This window comes from Sorex araneus, chromosome 7, assembly GCF_027595985.1.
Source record: "Sorex araneus isolate mSorAra2 chromosome 7, mSorAra2.pri, whole genome shotgun sequence".
Lineage (NCBI taxonomy): Eukaryota > Metazoa > Chordata > Mammalia > Eulipotyphla > Soricidae > Sorex > Sorex araneus.
This window is the reverse complement of record NC_073308.1, coordinates 33,436,560-33,453,619: the sequence shown is the minus strand read 5'-3', so window position 1 is coordinate 33,453,619 and position 17,060 is coordinate 33,436,560. Positions and strand designations below refer to the sequence as shown.

Sequence of the window (17,060 nt, the reverse complement as noted above, 5' to 3'; positions counted from 1 at the left end):
GATCTCTCTTCCACAGAAACGCTAGTTCCGTGTTTCAGCCAGGATTAATTTGGATTTTTTTATTATTATTATTCCTACATGTATCAGCATCATTCATCGAGGGGAAGTGCTTATATATCCATTCCCAGAATTCTCTTAAGACCTCTGGTCTCATTAGAAGCTCAAATAGATTCTCTAGATTCATTAGTTGTGCAACAAAGTGGGAATTACTTTCTCACCGCGCTTGTATTTAGTTATCCAAAGCAAAGATAACAGGGGAGGAAAAAATATAGCCTTTTTTGACTCACAAGGACAGCTCTTAAAGGAGTCTTGAATTGGCTCTTCACTTCTTAAAAACACAAGGAAAGGATCAGGGTTGGGCCATTGTGACACAGATTTTAGGTTTAAAGATTAGAAGGGTGCGGCTGAAGGTAAGAAACGTTCCATTCTCAGGCCACATTCCTGAGGCTTCTCCTCACCTGCTGATAATCCTGCAGTCTCTTCCCACCTATTCTCACAGGCAAATGCCCAAAGTGGCCCAATTCAGTGGAGGACCTGACGGCACTCCGCCATTGTCACCAGCCGAGCCACTCAAAGGAGGCATTGGTACTCCGGCGTGCTCACCGCTGCGCCCGGAATGCTGACTGAACCCCAGTGGCTTGAGAGAATTCACTCTCAGAGAATTTACTCTTTGGACACTGTTTGGGCTCAGAGACAACCTGTCTCTGGGGACACTTAGTCATTCAGTTGAATGGTAGCAAGTGATGTAGTAATTGGATGACACCGATATCTTCTGGACATCTGCTTGAGCTTCACAGACAAGAAGGCCTGCCACAGGCCCATTAAAAGAGAATCATGCTTCTGGGAACCTTTGACCTTAGTCCCAACTCTGCCACTTGGTATCCTCTGAAACTGGTCACAGTCCTTCACCTGCTTCAGTTTCCTCATTAGTAAAGAGAGCAGGTCTAAGGGCTGGAGCAATAATACGGTGGGTAGGAGACTTGCCTTGCATGTGGCAACCCAGGTTTGGTCCTAGGCATCCCATAGGGTCCCCTGAGCACTGCCAAGAGGAATTCCTGAGTGCAGAGCCCAAAGGAGTAACCCATGAGCACTGCTGGGTGTGGCCCCCAAATCAAAACAAACAACCAAAAAAAGAGCAGGTCGAGTCCAGAGTTCAGAGGTCTCCACCATCTCTTCCAGCTCTGGAAAATCTGTGGTTTCTTGCAAAATTCTCTTTTGATGTCTGTGTGCTGTTTCCAGAACTACTTGTTTCACGGTGTTTCTGTTATTGCTGCTTATTTTTTTAAATTTTGGGGTCACATTTAGCTGTGCTCGGGGCTTACTCCTGGCTCTGTGCTCAGGAACCACCTCTGGGGGGCTCCAGGGACCACATGGGGTGCTGGTGATCAAATGCAGCCTCCTGTACTCTCTCTCTCTCTCACCCCTTTGTGTCAGTTTAAATGCGCTCTTTCCCACATCATTATTTTGGATAAACGTCCCATCAGCAGATAGAAAACCCAAATAACTCACATCTGTGTCCTCTGTTCCTTTTTCCCTGATTACTTTAAACTCTTGAGATTTCTACATGTGTACTACCGACTTGCTTTTTATGTGCTTTCCTACAAGAAACATGTTTGGAGGTTGTAATTTCCATTTAAAATATTTTCTTATTTGGGGGGCCACAACTGGTACTGCTCGGGGCTTCCTCCTGGCCTTATGCTCAGGCATCACTCATGCTGGTGGTTGGGAAACCATTTGGGATGTTAAGAACTGAACCCAGATGGGCTGTGTGCAACGCAAGCACCCCGCTCTGTTGTTATCTCTCTGTCCCCGGCATTTCCTTTTTATTCCTATATTTTAAGTGACAACCACTTGCACCTGCCATATTTGCTGATCTTTCTTTAAAATAGTAGACAAATGAAATGTGCCTTCCCTTTTGTCTGTGGAGCATGAGAAAGCCTAATCTGCAAAACTGCCTTATTATCCTGTTGAGAGCCAAAATGTGACTTTTCACCGTAGGGTTATGGAGGCAAAGCTCTCTCCCCTTCAAATACATCACCCGTAGAGTAATCTGCTGCGGAGTTAACAAGAAAAAAACATGTTTAAAGTGGAACATTCGGGGCTGGAGTGATAGCACAGCGAGTAGGGCATTTGCCTTGCACTCGGCTGACCAGGGTTCAGTTCCCAGCATCCCATATGGTCTCCCGAGCACTGCCAGGAATAATTCCTGAGTGCAGAGCCAGGAGTGACCCCTGTGCATTGCCAGGTGTGACCCAAAAAGCCAAATAAATAAATAAGTAAATAAAGTGGAATGTTCACCTTCTCAAATGAAATTTGAAAGTTGTAATGCCGGCAGGAAGACAGGGCAAGGCCTGGGCTTTCTGAACTCTGGGTTTTGGGGATGACTTGGAGGTCCAGCTAGGATGAAGAAATCTTTGGGGGAGAATCTTGGTGGTGGATAGACTACCTCCACTGGAGGTAGTCTATCCTGTTGAGTGAAACCTTTACAGAGGTGTGTTTCTTGAATTGTGGGTCATGCCTTAATAATAGCTCATGAAATCAACAGAGTGGATCATGGCTAGAATTGCTTCAGAAAAATAAATAAATAAACATGGACTAAATTAGAAGCAGAATTGAACCCCAAAAAAGTATCAATGCATGATATGGGGAAGGTCATAGCACTGTGTCACTGTCATCCCATTATTCATCGATTTGCTTGAGGGGGCACCAGTAATGTCTCCATTGTAAGACTTGTTACTGTTTTTGGCATATCGAATATGCCGTGGGTTGCTTGCCAGGGTGTGCCGTGATGGGGAAGGTCATATACTCTATAATGAAACTGGGGCGGGGTTGTTTGTTTGTTTTGTTTAGGGGTTATTTTTGATCTAGTACTCAGAAATTATTCCTGCCGGTGCTCGTGGGAGTAGTCATGGGATTCTGGGAATTGAACCCAGGTTGGCCATGTGTAAAGCAAGCACCTTACCCACTATATTATCACTCTGACCTCTATAGTGAAATCTTGATTTAGAGAAAGAACGAGCGAGTGAGCGATGTTTGATACACAGAGGAACATAATAGGTCATAGTCACAACATTTCAAAGGCACTGTCCTGGGGCAAGGCCATGACTCTGAGCTGAGTGTATCCATTGACTATGTGGTGTCCTGGGTTCAATTCCTGACACAATGCACACACTCAAAAATAAATAATAAATTATTTCGGCAATGCAAATGTCTCAACCCTGGCTTGAAAGGACTGGTTGGCTTCTGACAAAGTCAACTTAGAAACAAAAAGAAAAAAGAGCTCTTCCCCAGGTGAATATTCACCTCCCAAATATATATTTAAACTATTCCTAGGGCCTGAGAGAAACGCGGGCAGGGCACTTGCCTTGCATGGGCTCAGTTCCTGGCACTATGTATGGCCCCCTGAGCACCACTAGGAGTGATCCCCGAGTTCAGAGCCAGCAGTAATCCCTGAGCACTGCGGGGTGTGACCCCATGCCCCTGAAAAACTACTATTCCTAGGTCTTGTCTTTCACTCTCCTCTCTAAGAAACACTTCTCTTAAATTCACCCCCATGCTTCGTAAGCCCAAAGCAAACCATCAAATACGTCAGGTTTGTCTTTCTTTCCTGGGGCCAACCCCCACCCCTGTAGGTGCCCTAGGGTTTTACTTCCTTTTCCTTTTCAAAGCATATTCTCATGAAAGACTGATAAATGCTCTAAGCCACAACAGAAATGATTTATAATGCTCAATTACGTTCCTTTCCCAAGGGCAGCTGTATTTAGCCAAATATTAAACCTCATGTCCCATAAAACACTCTCAGAATTCAGCCAAAGTGGGGCATAATGGGGATGGGGTGATGAGGGGGAAAGAGATTGGGAGAATCGTCCTACCTGTGCTACCTACGTTCACTTCACAACCTTTCTTTTTTTAAAAAGGATGTAATGTGCAGGCCTCCTTCTCCTGTTGGTTTGTGAAATACTACTTCAGCAGTCTTCACGTATTTTTAGTAGTTGTGAAAGTGTCTTATACAAATCGTCAAGAAGAAATCTGTCTCACTCAACTTTGTGTTCATCTTACACCAACTTACTACTGGTAAACGTTAAGTTAGTTAGTAGTAGTTAACCACGATTTGGTTTTCTATTTACATACACATGTGTAATACTGTCAAGCTAGTGAGAGGGTATAAATATGAAACTACATCAAGTTGCAAGTATTTCACTCATTTTTCCCTGAAGATATTATGGAAAATCTCCCTCCCCTTTTTTTTAAAAAAATAAAATAGTGCCTCTTAAACATCATCACTATGTTGAATATATGTCAGGCTTTTAGGCTAGGATTCATTGTTCCTGGCAAAAACTCCTCCATACAAGGAGGCCTATTTTTTTCTTGTCTACCCCACTCCAACGGCCGATAGTACAGTGGAGGGGGCATTTGCCTTGCACACCATTGACCCAGGTTCAATCCTCGGTATCCCATATGGTTCCCCATGCACTGCCAGGAGTAATTCCTGAGTGCAGAGCCAGGAGTAACCCCTGAGCATCCCTGGGTGTGACCCCAAAACAAAACAAAACAAAACAAAACAAAACAAAACAAAACAAAGAACAACAGACTACCCTACCCCAGAGAGACTAAGAGACTGACTACTTGTCCAGGAAGACTCAACATGACGTGATGAGATTATAATTCCACCCCCAGAGAATCCACCAAAGGCTGACTTTTCTTCATTTTTACATTTCCAAGCCCATTCAGTTGTGTCTAAGAATGATCATTTTCCTTTTCAAATACTTTTAAGGATAAAGTTGTGACTGTAAGAACATTATTTTTTAATGAAAAAAAATGCTCTGATTCTCACAAAGTGGTTACATATTCAGACTCTATCTAGCCTGATGTGATGACTCAATACAATCTGCTTGCCCTCCACAACCTGTTTACCCTGCAGCCCTTTTCCAAGGTAGCAGACAAAGGAACCCAGAGTAAAGAGCTGTCCACAGTCTTTTCAGGTGCCCATGGTATTCTACTCACTTCTTTGAATCCCTTAGATAACTTTTTGTTTCCATGTATAAATCATAGTCCCTAATGGAAACTGCTAGTAAAGAACTTCAGCTCCCACATGCAAATGGTTTCCATACTCCCGTGTCCTTCCACATGCACAGTTTTTTTTTTCAGCAGATCCCTTTAAATTTAAAGTCCGTGTGGTATTTTCCTTTACCAGAAGATTTTAAAGTTTCTTTAGCTGTCACAGGTGATCAGAAGCCAAGGTGAGGGAGAGGGGGGTAGGGAGAAATATTTAGCAGCCACACTGCCCCCATCAGCAAAAAGAAATAACTGATCCAGTAATAGCTAGACTTAGAGAACCAGTCCAGGATTTACTTTTGCTTTTAAAACGGACACTCAAACCACCACTGAAGACCAAAACGTGAGAGCCACTCTTAAATTCTAGACATCTATGTAACTTTCCCATATTAATTCAGTCTTAAGTTTCAGGAAATAAAATAATTACGTAGTTAAACAGAGATCCTTATACAAACAAGCACTGTGTTTACAGTGTACCAATCTATTAAAATCAACGACAGGCATAGATGATGAGAACTCAACGCTAGCCAGGCAGACTAACACTCACCATTTTCTCATCTCCCAGCCAATGACACTGAACATCCTTCTGGAATCTGCTCCCCAAACAAAGGTTGTACCAACCTAATGTCCAGGCAAACAGGTAGTAAATAACCACTGATATTCACTGAACGTGGGATCACTAGCATTCTTTAGCATCTAAGCACAACAGTGTTCTAGCATTTTCTCTTTTGAAATGGCTCCATTATAAATCGAGCAATTTATTGAGTCATTTTTAGTAAGTTGACTCTGGTGCTATTTCACATTAACTTAAATTTTCTAGCCATAAATCATTCCAGTTAAAGGAAGTAAGGGCAGCCGACGATGAGAGGGGGTGGCGTTGGGGAGGGATAACAACCCACTAAATTTCCTACATTTCACATTAAATACCAACCCCCCATATGAAAAGCTACAGAGAAGAAATGTTTCAGAAAGTTAAAACGCTACAGCCCTGAAACCAAGGTCATAAAATCCTACTCTTTCAATCCTACAAAGACGAAAAGTAAGGAAATCTGACTTCCAGCATCCAGAATAAATTAGTTAGGAACATCGTTAAGTGCCTCTCAAAAGCTAAGTAACAAACTGTAATCGCTGGGGACATACCTTAAGTTCCCGGAAGAAGATACTACTCCTGGCCCACTCAACGATGGAGAAGAGGGTTTGGTCGGCCATTTTGCACATAAGCCCAAACGTGCTCAGCTTTTCATGTTTGCCCCGGTTTGCTTGTTCCTGTTGCAGGTAAGCCATGATTTTGGCCTGGACTTGAGGCTCATCTGGTTCACACTTCAAAAGTTCCAGGATCAGGTGTGGGATGCTGGCCGGGGAGTTTGTCTGGTAACTATCCATGTAGGAGTAGCCCATGACGGACTCTGGAGAGCTGGTGTAGGGGTCTGGGTATTCAGACTTGATGGCCCGGCTAGGAAAGTGACCATAGGTTTGGTAACCTTGCAGACTGCCATGGGGCGGCATTGTCATGCTAATCGGGGACGTGACAAAGGGACTTCGGTCATAGTCTGTAGGGGGCAAGGCAGCGTGGTTGAGAGGTAGGCCCTTGGAGGCAGAATGGATGTTCTGAATGGCAGAGGAGATGGTCAGCTCAGAGGGCATTGCTTGGATCACCTGAGACATGGCTTCCAGCTTAAGTCCATTGGCTCGGATGAGCGCCTTTTTCTGTTGCTTCAGGGCCCTGTCTCTCTTGTACATGGGCCCAAACTTATTCCTTCCTCCACGCATTCGGTCAGCTCTCACCGCTGTTGGAGGGGTGGGAGGTGGAGAAAAGGAAGTAGGGGTATAAATAGGTTGCAGATTATTGTATATTTTTGGTTTTTTGTTGTTCATTTGCTTGTTTGTTTTGCAGGGGGTGTCACACTCAGTGACAAGTGTTATTCCTGGCTCTGCACTCAGAAATTACTCCAGGTGGTTCCTGGGGATGCCAGGGATAGAAACTGGGTAGGGCACATGCAAGGCAAGTGCCTTACCTACTGTAAGATCTCTCCAGCCCCCAAATAAGTTGCAAATTATTAGCATCCTCCAGCTCTCTAGGTACTTAGAAATGCTGAAAATGGAGTACAAATGGTATGTGTGGGGTTATTTTCATGACTACAGCTCACAAAGAATGCTAAAAAAAGAAAACCTTGTCTGTTATCTGTTTCTTAAAGAGTTTATTACCCCAAAACCAAAGTCCCCGACCTCCCCTTGCCCCCCCCATCCCCCTGTAACACCAACCAACCAAACAAACAAAAACCCAGGAATTCAGAGGGACATATATTAACTTGGGTGGACTGAGAAAGATTTAATAATTTTTGCTATGACCACTCCAGCTTCCTAAGAAAGAGTATCAGTTTGTCTACTACCATTCTATTACCCACTTGTATGGTGCAATTCACTTTATGGAAACTCAAACTATGGGAGATCAAATAACCGGTTTCTGGATTAAACTGTCTATTTTCTCAACATCTTCCTCAAAGACATTTTTGGCCACTTTACTCTAACAGTGGGGTACAGGCCCTTCCTGGCAAATCACTTTCACCTGGGCCTGGGGAATATGCATCAGAGCCACCAGTTTTGAACTGAAGCAGAATTGGACATAATTAAAGCCAATTCATTTCAGAAGCTGTCACCCTCACAGTGCCGTGTGCAAAGGGGGCTGCCCTCAAAAGTCCATAGGTTTCTCCAAGCTCCTGGTGGCCACTGGCAATTAGAGACTGAGGACCTCTGACAACTTGTGTCACACTGAAATTGCTGGGGGTTAAGTTTTTGAGCTTTTTATCTTTGGATTATCTTTGTCATTAAAAATTTATTGCGAATGTTATATATCTGGATTACTAGGAAAGATAATAATGAGTTTTCAGCTGGATAATAATTTATTGAAGTTAAGGAAGTACATGCACCACAAGTGAACTCTAGTCACCAAAACATATTTGTCAAGGGAATAAAATGAAACCCTTTCCTTTTGTAAAAAAAAAAAAAGATACAAAGAAAGAATGAAGGGAAGAAAGAAAGAAAGAAAGAAAGAAAGAAAGAAAGAAAGAAAGAAAGAAAGAAAGAAGGAAAAAAGAGAGAAAGAAAACAAATCAAATGACATTCTATGAAATCACAATGTTTGATTCTGCATCTCATAGTAAGTATTTACCCCCATATTTTCTATTTGGAAAACAATAAAATGGTGGATAATAAAGAAAGTAATAAGCATCAATTACATTCTTTTGATCTCTTCTAATAAGTAATGCTTACTTCACAGCTCTCAAGATAACCGAAGTGGTTACTTCTGCTAGGAAGGAATCTATTAGCAATTGAGCAGATTTATATGAAATCTTTTGAGTATTTCTATCAAGTCCAAGTTTCATAGAACAGAAAAGTTTGAAACAAAACTAGCTTGTGCTCCATTAATCAAATGAAAGGCACTCGGACCTGGCACATCTCAGTGATATGTATCTCTTATTATTACTTTATTTGCAGTATATTTAATCTGTGGAAACTCTGTAGGTCAGAGGCTGAAAAATAGCGACACACCATAATAGTCCATGAATGACAAATTATTTACAGCAGTCACATATTAACTTTACTGCCTGACAATCTGTATGTTGTAAGTACACGCTTTACTCAAGTTTAATGTGGTTTTTGAGGACCCATTCTCTTATTCTTGTCAAACCATTATTACTAATTTAACAGTTCATTATTTTTCATGTTTCCTGCTTCCCAACTTTTATATTTCACATTGTATTTTCCAGATTCAAGTCATTACTGGAGAGAGAGAGAGAAAAAAAAATCCTTTCCCAGCTATCAAGCTATCAAAAATGAAACTGTACAGGAGAAGCAAGGTTTTCACTTGCTGAGAAATTATTAAATTAATAATAACAATTATGAGCAGCACACTTTCTAAAAACACTAAATTTGAGCTTTTATGTGAGCATGCTGATTTAAAACTTGAAGGTTTTGTTATACTTTTGCAAATTACTGGTATTTCTCTTCATCTTTATCACTGCTTATTTTAATCAGATCTAGCTTTTTGGTGTCTAGCACATCTGTTCCCCAAACTAAAAGGTGGGGAGGTACAATGCTGATATTAAAATCATTTTCCTAGTAGATTTAACTAGTGTTTAAATGAGACCCAGACTATTCCCCAAGAAAACTACACAAAGATTTTACTTTACTATTGTCGATCATGTTAAAAGACTGGGGTAATAATTCTACCATGTTACAACTACAATGTTGTTTTAAATCCTACGTCCTTGGAGAGTTTGAACAGGCAGTAGTAGGCTTTAGAAGAGTCTTACCTTCTAGCTTCATTCCAACACTCAGACATTTTTGAAATCGACAGTAAGGACAACGCTTTCTCTGGGTTTTGTCAATTTGGCAGCTCTGGTTTTCTATACACGTGTACCTTTTATTATTTTGGACTGTTCGCTTAAAGAATCCCTATAAGACAGAAGAAACAGTGAGCCATCTTACACTGAATCGAGCTAACACCCGATTCTTGTATTGTTTCATTTTAAGGAATGCACCCGTAAATCTTTTTATGGCACCACTTGTGCCCTTATGTGGCTCTGTGGTTTGTTTTGCATTTTAACAAGATCCACCCTCAAAACAGAGGCCAGGCCATAGCGGGAATATTTCTGGCATCAGTGTTCTGATTCCCAGAGATTTATATTTACAATGACATCAAATCTTCAAATTTGGCTCCATACCATTTCATCTCAACAGTCAGAGAACAAAGTGCCTTCAGTATTGACAAGCATTTTCTTAAAAACTGTCTTTGCTGTTTCCTTCATGTTCATATAGATACTTATGGAATATAAGACGTCTGATACAATTTCAACAAATGCCAGTGGAAAAGTTGAATGGCAAAACACCTGAGATCGTTTGCAAATGTCCATACAAGATAGTTGAAAGCAAAAGGATTTAAAGAGCAAAATGGAAAAATGCTTATCATTCCATTGGAATACAGACAGTCAAGAAATGAAACTCTTTTTTAAAAAAATTTAAAATAATGGAAAAGTGAAGTATGGATAGCAGAGCTGAATATCAGGCTGGTGTGTCCTTCCTTGTGTTTTAATCAAAAGAATTAACTGAAAAGAAACTTTGTGGCTTCATAATATAATAAGAACTTTACCAGGAGAGCATATTGTTATGTTTACCCTACTCCCCATAAAGTGAAACAATCTTATTTTATTTTTGAGAATGAAGGGATTTTCCTGGTAGTGGTTTAAGTAATTATACTGTTTTCTACTTTTAAAAAATGCTGACAATGTGTACCAAGCTAGCTTATTGGGAACGTATATAAAAAATGAAATAAATCCTTAAACTATAATTGATACTATGGATAACAATATGGTATACAGTAGACATTATAATTTTCTACGTTTAAATAGGTCTTAAGTAGATTTTACATATTTAAAAAATCACTGTATTGTAAACTAGATTTCATTGTTCTTTCTAAAAAATTGCCAAAAGTCTTCAAAATTATTTTTGGAATAAATCAGAATGAACTCATGTAGTGAAAAGAATAGACATTTATGTCCGTGAATAAAAAATGCTGAGACCTGTAGCACAGAATATTCTGAAGTTAAAATGTATTGGGAAATACTTTGTCCTTTTCCTACTCCAGAGCCACGATGCTTTAAATACATATAAGTCACGCAAAAATCAATATTTAGGACGGTTAGAAATGGAAGTCTTTCGAGAGCTACATCCCTTTACTACTATAAAATATTTTAAAGCCACAAGCGTGGCAAAGTTTTCTAAACAGCAGACATTTCTTTGCCTCTTGAACTAAATCAGACACATATTTCTAGAGTGTCATACTTCTCCCTAAGACTTTCTCTCATTTTCAGATGAGTCTAAAAAAAATAAAAATAAATAAACCCTTCTTTTGGTTTAAAAGGGGAATCCAATGGTTTGAACTTGATGTTCCCAGGTAGCAACATAGAAGCCAACCTTGCAACTTTCACAGGTCAGAAGGCCGTAATGGTACCCAGATACTTTATCTCCGCACACCGGACAGAGCTCTTCAAGATCTTCATCGTAGGAGTAATTCACCATTTTAAACTGAGACACTGAAACAAGAAGAGAAACACATACACACATCCAGTTAATTGACCAGGAAGGTGTCCATCCTGCAACAAAAAGTCTTTTTCTTTAACTTGGGGGGCTGGGGTTGGGAATGAGTGGACAAATATCCCCCAGGCAAAATAGAAAATAAAATTAATATTTTAGCCAGGAGTATACCTAAGGAGAACTAGTTTTTAATACACTGAAAGTAAAACATCTTTTGGTATCCAGTAGAATGTCCTTCGTAGTTCTTGTTGTTGTTGTTGTTTCAATATAAAACAATTCTAACTTCTTTCGTTCCTTTTTTTGGTTTGTTTTTCAAACTGATGGGCGGCAGAACCCAAGTCCCCTCACTTGAGTGAGGAGAAAACGTGCCTCAGAGGAGAAGCAGGAATTGCTCAATTGCAACAACTTGAAATTTCTTTGAAATCTCAGCTGTGTCCCTTGGCCTAGGACAGGGGCCGAGCAAGCACACACAGTTCCTCCCTCTCTCGATCAAGTGGGCTGCAGCACAGCTGCCCAGGACAGCAACTCCAAGTTGCAAACCCTTGACCGAGAGAGAAAACGAAGCCCCAGGAACCCGCCTCTCGGCAGTCGCCGCCCTGGAACAACCGCGTGCGGCTCGCCCCGTGCCCGAACATCCAAGTCCCCTATTGACCAGACTCCTGTTCTGGAGACTTCCCCGGGCCCCTCCCCACCGCCCGGTGGAAAAAAAAAAAGTCTCCTATAAAAAACCGAAAAGGGAACGGGGAGGACGCCCGGAGCGGAGGAGGCGGCAAAGATCCACAGGAGGTTTTGGTTTGGTCGCCAAGGGCTGAAGCGCCCCCCACCCCACCCCCAGGGGGCTCGTAGGTTGCCGCTCATCCCTGCAAACCGTAAACACCTTGACACCGCCCCAGAAATCAGGCCGCGGCCGGCGAGGGCAGATTCCCGACGGTGCGCAGGGAGGGCGGGGGCGCCGGGCTCCGAGAAAGAACCAGCTCCCGGGGGCCTCCCCGAACCGGACCGTGCGCACCGGCCGAACCCCCGGCTCGCGGGCGTTTGGAGACGCGCTGGCGAGGCCACCGCGCGCCCCGGCCGCCGCCCGCACCTCTGGGCGCGTCCCCGGGACACCCCAGGGCGCGCTGGCCTCGCGTCCCTTGCTCAACCACCTTTCGGCGACACACCGGCCGGCAAACACCGCGTGGCGTTTGTTTTACGTTAATCAGTGGCGTTGGCTGGGGGGCAGGGCGGGCGAGGGGGGATGGGGCGCCCGCTGCGGGGCAGAAGTTTTTTTTCCAGATCTGTTTACCAGAAAGGAGAGAGCCCCCAGTGCGGCCGCGCTGCTCCATCCCCGGCGTGGCCTCCTTACCCTAGTCGAGTTAGTTGGGCTCTTAAAAAAAAAAAAAAAATTAAGTTCTTTTCCCTTCCCCTACCCTCATCCCCACCCGACTTTCTGCGCCGCGGTTCTTGGCTCTTGGATTGATCCAGAAAAAGCCCCGCGGGGAGGAGTGGCACTTGTAGCGCTCAGCGGCTGGGAGCTCAGAGGAGTCGTTGGTGCAGAGATCGAGCGCCGCGGGGCTGGGTGTCAGCCCCAGTTGGGGCCTTGGGGGTGGGCGTGGAAGATCCCTGGGGTAAGAAAAGGCTCCCCGACGCCCGAGCTCCAGGAAATGGAAATGCCGTTGCGGAGTGCAGTCACCGTCGGTGCCGGACTGAACCCGGGCGCCAAGCAGATCGCGCCCGGGTTTGGGGTAACCTCAATGCTTGCAAAACTCGGCCCCCGATGTCTTGAGGCATGTTTTAAGGATTTGAGGAGAGGGGAGGAGGGGAAATGATGCTCCACCACGAGTATCTTCTATCCCCGTTTCCCTCCACAAAGTAAACTCGAACTTCGGGGCACAGAAAAGGAAGCGTTGACAGCGAGGGGGAGAGTTGGTGCCCACCTCCAGGATCCAACCCCGAAACTCCTGGGGGGCTGAATGTTCCAACCTGGCGGAAAATGCGAAGGCCGACACTGCGGACATGGGTCGGTTTCCCGGGCGCCGCGGTCCAAACGGGCATTGAAAAAACAAAACCAAGGCGGTCGGGACAGAGAAGTCCCCGCCTAGCTACAGGAGGGGGTCCGGAACGGTGCTACGGCAGAGGGGACGGAGGGGGACTGGATCCCCGAGTCTGACGCCCTGCGCGCGCCGGGGCCCCAGCAGCGGCTCCTCAGGCAGGAATGTGGCTCGTCTCTGGCTGAAATCCGAGCAAGCTCAAGAGTGGGGGGTTTCGTCCCCAGGGGCACCTCTGGGGCAGCAGCCGCGTGGAGAAAGAGGTGACTGGCGCTTCCCACGCTGCTCTCGAACCCCGTATCCCCAACCCCGGACTAGTCAAACAGCCGCAGGCTTCTTTGGAGCCCTCGGGCAGAACCGAGAGTTAACTTTCAGCTTTGGGGAGTCCTATGGAGAACGCCTCTCTGGAAGTTTACAAAGGAACTATTACAAAGGCGTTTCCCTTCCGCTCCCACCCCAAAAAATCCCTTATTCTTGTCTCCCCGACTTCTTCTTCAGCGTCCCCAGGTTCTTCCTCCCCACACTCCCAACCTCCAAATTGCGCGCCGGTGTGAGCTAAAACTTTCCTTTGCGGACTTAAGAATCTTATCGACCCCACAGACTTCCCAGAGAATAATTCGGCTGGGAAGCTGGCGGTGGAGGGTCCGGGGATCCCGCATCCCCGCTCCAGTCTTCCCCCGCGTCCCCAAGTAGCGGGACACCCAGTTGCGCGCTGTACCGATATCTCTTGGGGTCAGTTGAGACCCCCTCGCCCCATTTTAGCCTTGAAGACCTTGGTCCCGGGGGACTAACACAGCCCTTCCTAGTAGCTTGGAGAGACCCGGGGATGAAGGAAGAGCAACCAATCGCACAAACACCACGCAAACCTTCTCGCCACCCCTTGCACAGCGGGCGGGAGCGCCGATGGCGCCCCGCCTGCCCCGCACCTCCCGGTGCACCAACCCTGAACTCTGCTCTCAACACCTCCCCGGCCCTTTCAAGTTCGCTCAAGGGGATGGCAGGAAGCGTTCTGGGATCACAAGTCCGCCAAGCCCGCACATCCTGCGCGCTGGAAGGGGCGAGGATGGAAGAGCGCCGGTGACTTTTCCTAGCATTGTTCCCTCCCCGGCGCAGAGCAACTGCGATAAACTTCTGAAGGCTTGCGTACAGCCAGATCCAGAGTCGCTATTTTGGAATACGCGGAAAACATAGCCAGCGGGGTTTGCTTTGCCTTTTTTTTTTTTTTTCAGTTAAGCGGTCAAGAGCCTAGAAAACATATAGGCCCTTCATATATTCAGCGCCCGAGACTCCGGAGGCACAGAGGTCTGGGCCTCCACGCACTCGCTCGTCCCCGCAGAGGGTGAGGCCGGAGAAACTTTGCTTGACTTAGGCCTGGCCAGCCATTCTGCGGTGGTCCGGGTCCGAGATGTCTGGGGCGGGGGAGGAGGTCTGCCTGGGCTTTGGGGGCTGGCCACATCCACACAGCCGCGCTAAGACCAGCCTCTCCCGGGCCACCTCTGCTTTCGGCCGATGACTTTCCTAGGCTAAGCGACCTTCCTTCTCGCACGACTAGTGGCTAAAGTTCCCACCGGCTCAGGCGGCGGCAGGGAACGTGCCCGGATGCCCAGTGAGCCATTGCATTTCTGTGAATGAGCTTAGGATTCTGAAAAGCACCTTTACCCTGAAGTCGCCCGACTCGGGTTGCCCCAAAGCTCGGAGCTCCTCGTTTCTTAATTAGAAGCGGCCGATTAGCCATTCCTAGAAAAACCTCCGCCCCTCATTAACCGAGAGCCACAAACTTTTACGCCCGCCCCGGAGGGACCCGGGCAGACGCCCGCGCGCGGCCGCACCACCCCGGGAGCGCGGGCGCCCGGCGGCCAGAAGCGTGGGCGCGAGCTCGGGGCGGGGGCGGCGGGGCCGGCTGGCCACGCGGCGCCTTCTTACCTTGCATGTTTTCCGGCATCTGCCCCTGTTCCCCATGCGATCGAGCCAGTCCCAGGGCTTCCGTCTCCACTTTGGGCAGCATGACAAGGCGGCCGCGGGCGGGGGTGGGGGGTCGGCGTGCGTCCGGAAGCCCAGCACCTGGACACGGGCAGCACAGATTCAACTCCGGCCGCGAGAAGCCAGGGGCGGCCCGGCAGGGGAGCTGCTCACCCACCCGCGCGCCGGAACGAGCCACCCGCGGGGCTGCGGGTCAGGACCCCTGAACCCCGTCCAGTCTCGCAGCTCTGGAGTCGTCCTGCCCCCCACGTCCCTCCAGCTACTGGGAGGAGACTGGGGGTGCAAGGAGCGCCGAAGATGGGGCTGGGCTGGGCGAAGGCGGCGGCGGCGAAGGTGCAGCTGCCCGGAGCGCGCGGCTGGGTCTGGGCGAGCTCCGGGCGGGCAGCGCAGGCGGCTGCGGAGCTGCTGCTGCTGCCGCCGCCGCCGCCGCCGCTGCTACCGCTGCTGCCGCTGCCGCTGCTGCTGCTGCTGCCGCCGCCGCTGCTTCTGCCGCCGCTGCTGCTGCTGCTGGCGATGCCGCAGCCGCTACTCCCGGACGGCTCCCGGGGCTCCTTCCCCGCCCTCCGGCTCGGGCTCCGGCTCGGCGGGGGTCTCTCTCTCTCTCTCTCTCTCTCTCTCTCTCTCTCTCTCTCTCTCTCTCTCTCTCTCTCTCTCTCTCTCTCTCTCTCTCTCTCTCTCTCTCTCTCTGTCTCTCTGCTCTCTCTCTCTCGTCTCTCTCTCTCTCTCTCTCTCTCTCTCTCTCTCTCTCTCTCTCTCTCTCTCTCTCTCTCTCTCTCACTTCTCCCAGCTCCGCGCCTTTCCGCCCCTTCCTCGGCGCCGCCGCGCGCGACTCGGCTGTCACAAGTGCGGAGTTGGGAAGTTGCAGCCTCGCTTCCTCCCGCCGCGTCCCGAGCGCTGCGCTCTCCAGCCCCGAGGGGGCCGGCTCGGGCCGGGCACTGGGGACGGCGCGGAGGACCGGGGAGCAGAGTCGGGCCCGGGGTCGGCCGGGATGAGGGGTGATGACAGCGCTGGGGGACGCGGGTTTCGGACTCGAGTCGGACCCCCGCCGCCAGCCAATGAGGAGGACGCACAGGCTGCAGGCTCCCCGCCAGCCCCAACCTCTTCACCCCGCCTCGCCCCCTCCCATCCCCACCCCCCCACCCTCAGACCCGGGGCGGGGGAGGCGCGCGCCGCCGGGTCTTACAGCGGGTGAGAAGCGACCTCTGTCTGAGCGCCGCCGGGATGGACGCGTCGGTGGAGCCGCGGGGCGGGAGCCCCGGGAAGCAGCAGGCACCGGTGTGTGTGTGCGCGCGCGCGCGCGTGTGTGTGTGAGTGTGTGTGTGTGTGTGTATGCGCGCGCACGGGAAGGGGGGTGCGGGGTGCCCTCGCCTGTATATTGGTCCAGAGAGAGGCGCGAGGGGGAGTTAACCATCCACTTAGGCCCCGTAAAGGAGAAAGGGGACCTGGAAATCAGTGGACCGCTCCTCGCCAAAGCAGAGCTGGCTAGATCCCAGGGTCTCTTCCTCCATACACGCCCTCTAGACGCTGGGCTCGGGGAGGGGTCAATGGCCTGTAGTCCTGGCTCACCAAGGGACACCTCTGTCCCGGAGGTCACTCTCTTGCCGGGAATTTGAGGGACCCAGCTTCTTCACTCACTAAAAAACATGCTTTGTCTCCCTATGGCACACACACACACACACACACACACACACACACACACACACACACACACACACACACACACACACACACACACACACACACACACACACACACCCTCTCCAGCCCAAGCCCGTTTCCACAGTTGCCTTCTTAAATTTGAGTGAATTTGGATTTCCACACAGAAGGCAAAACTCGGTCTGTGCCTTTCTATTCCGGCATCTCTTCGCTCTCCATCCACACAGAGGCTCAGAGGCCCAGCACTTT

General features: G+C 48.0%; 1 protein-coding gene across 1 annotated transcript in view; it reads right to left on the bottom strand.

The window, feature by feature from the left end:
- Positions 1-11,147, bottom strand: part of NR5A2 (nuclear receptor subfamily 5 group A member 2) — a 130,846-nt gene extending 119,699 nt beyond the window's left edge. Inside the window, exons 1-3 of the mRNA XM_004610012.2 lie at positions 11,029-11,147; positions 9,369-9,510; positions 6,196-6,842 (exon numbers count right to left, since the gene is read on the bottom strand). Coding sequence (XP_004610069.2) covers positions 6,196-6,842; positions 9,369-9,510; positions 11,029-11,133 — 894 coding nt within the window. The 5' untranslated portion in view covers positions 11,134-11,147. The remainder of the gene's footprint in view (positions 1-6,195; positions 6,843-9,368; positions 9,511-11,028) is intronic.
- Between the last annotated feature and the right edge of the window lie 5,913 nt (positions 11,148-17,060).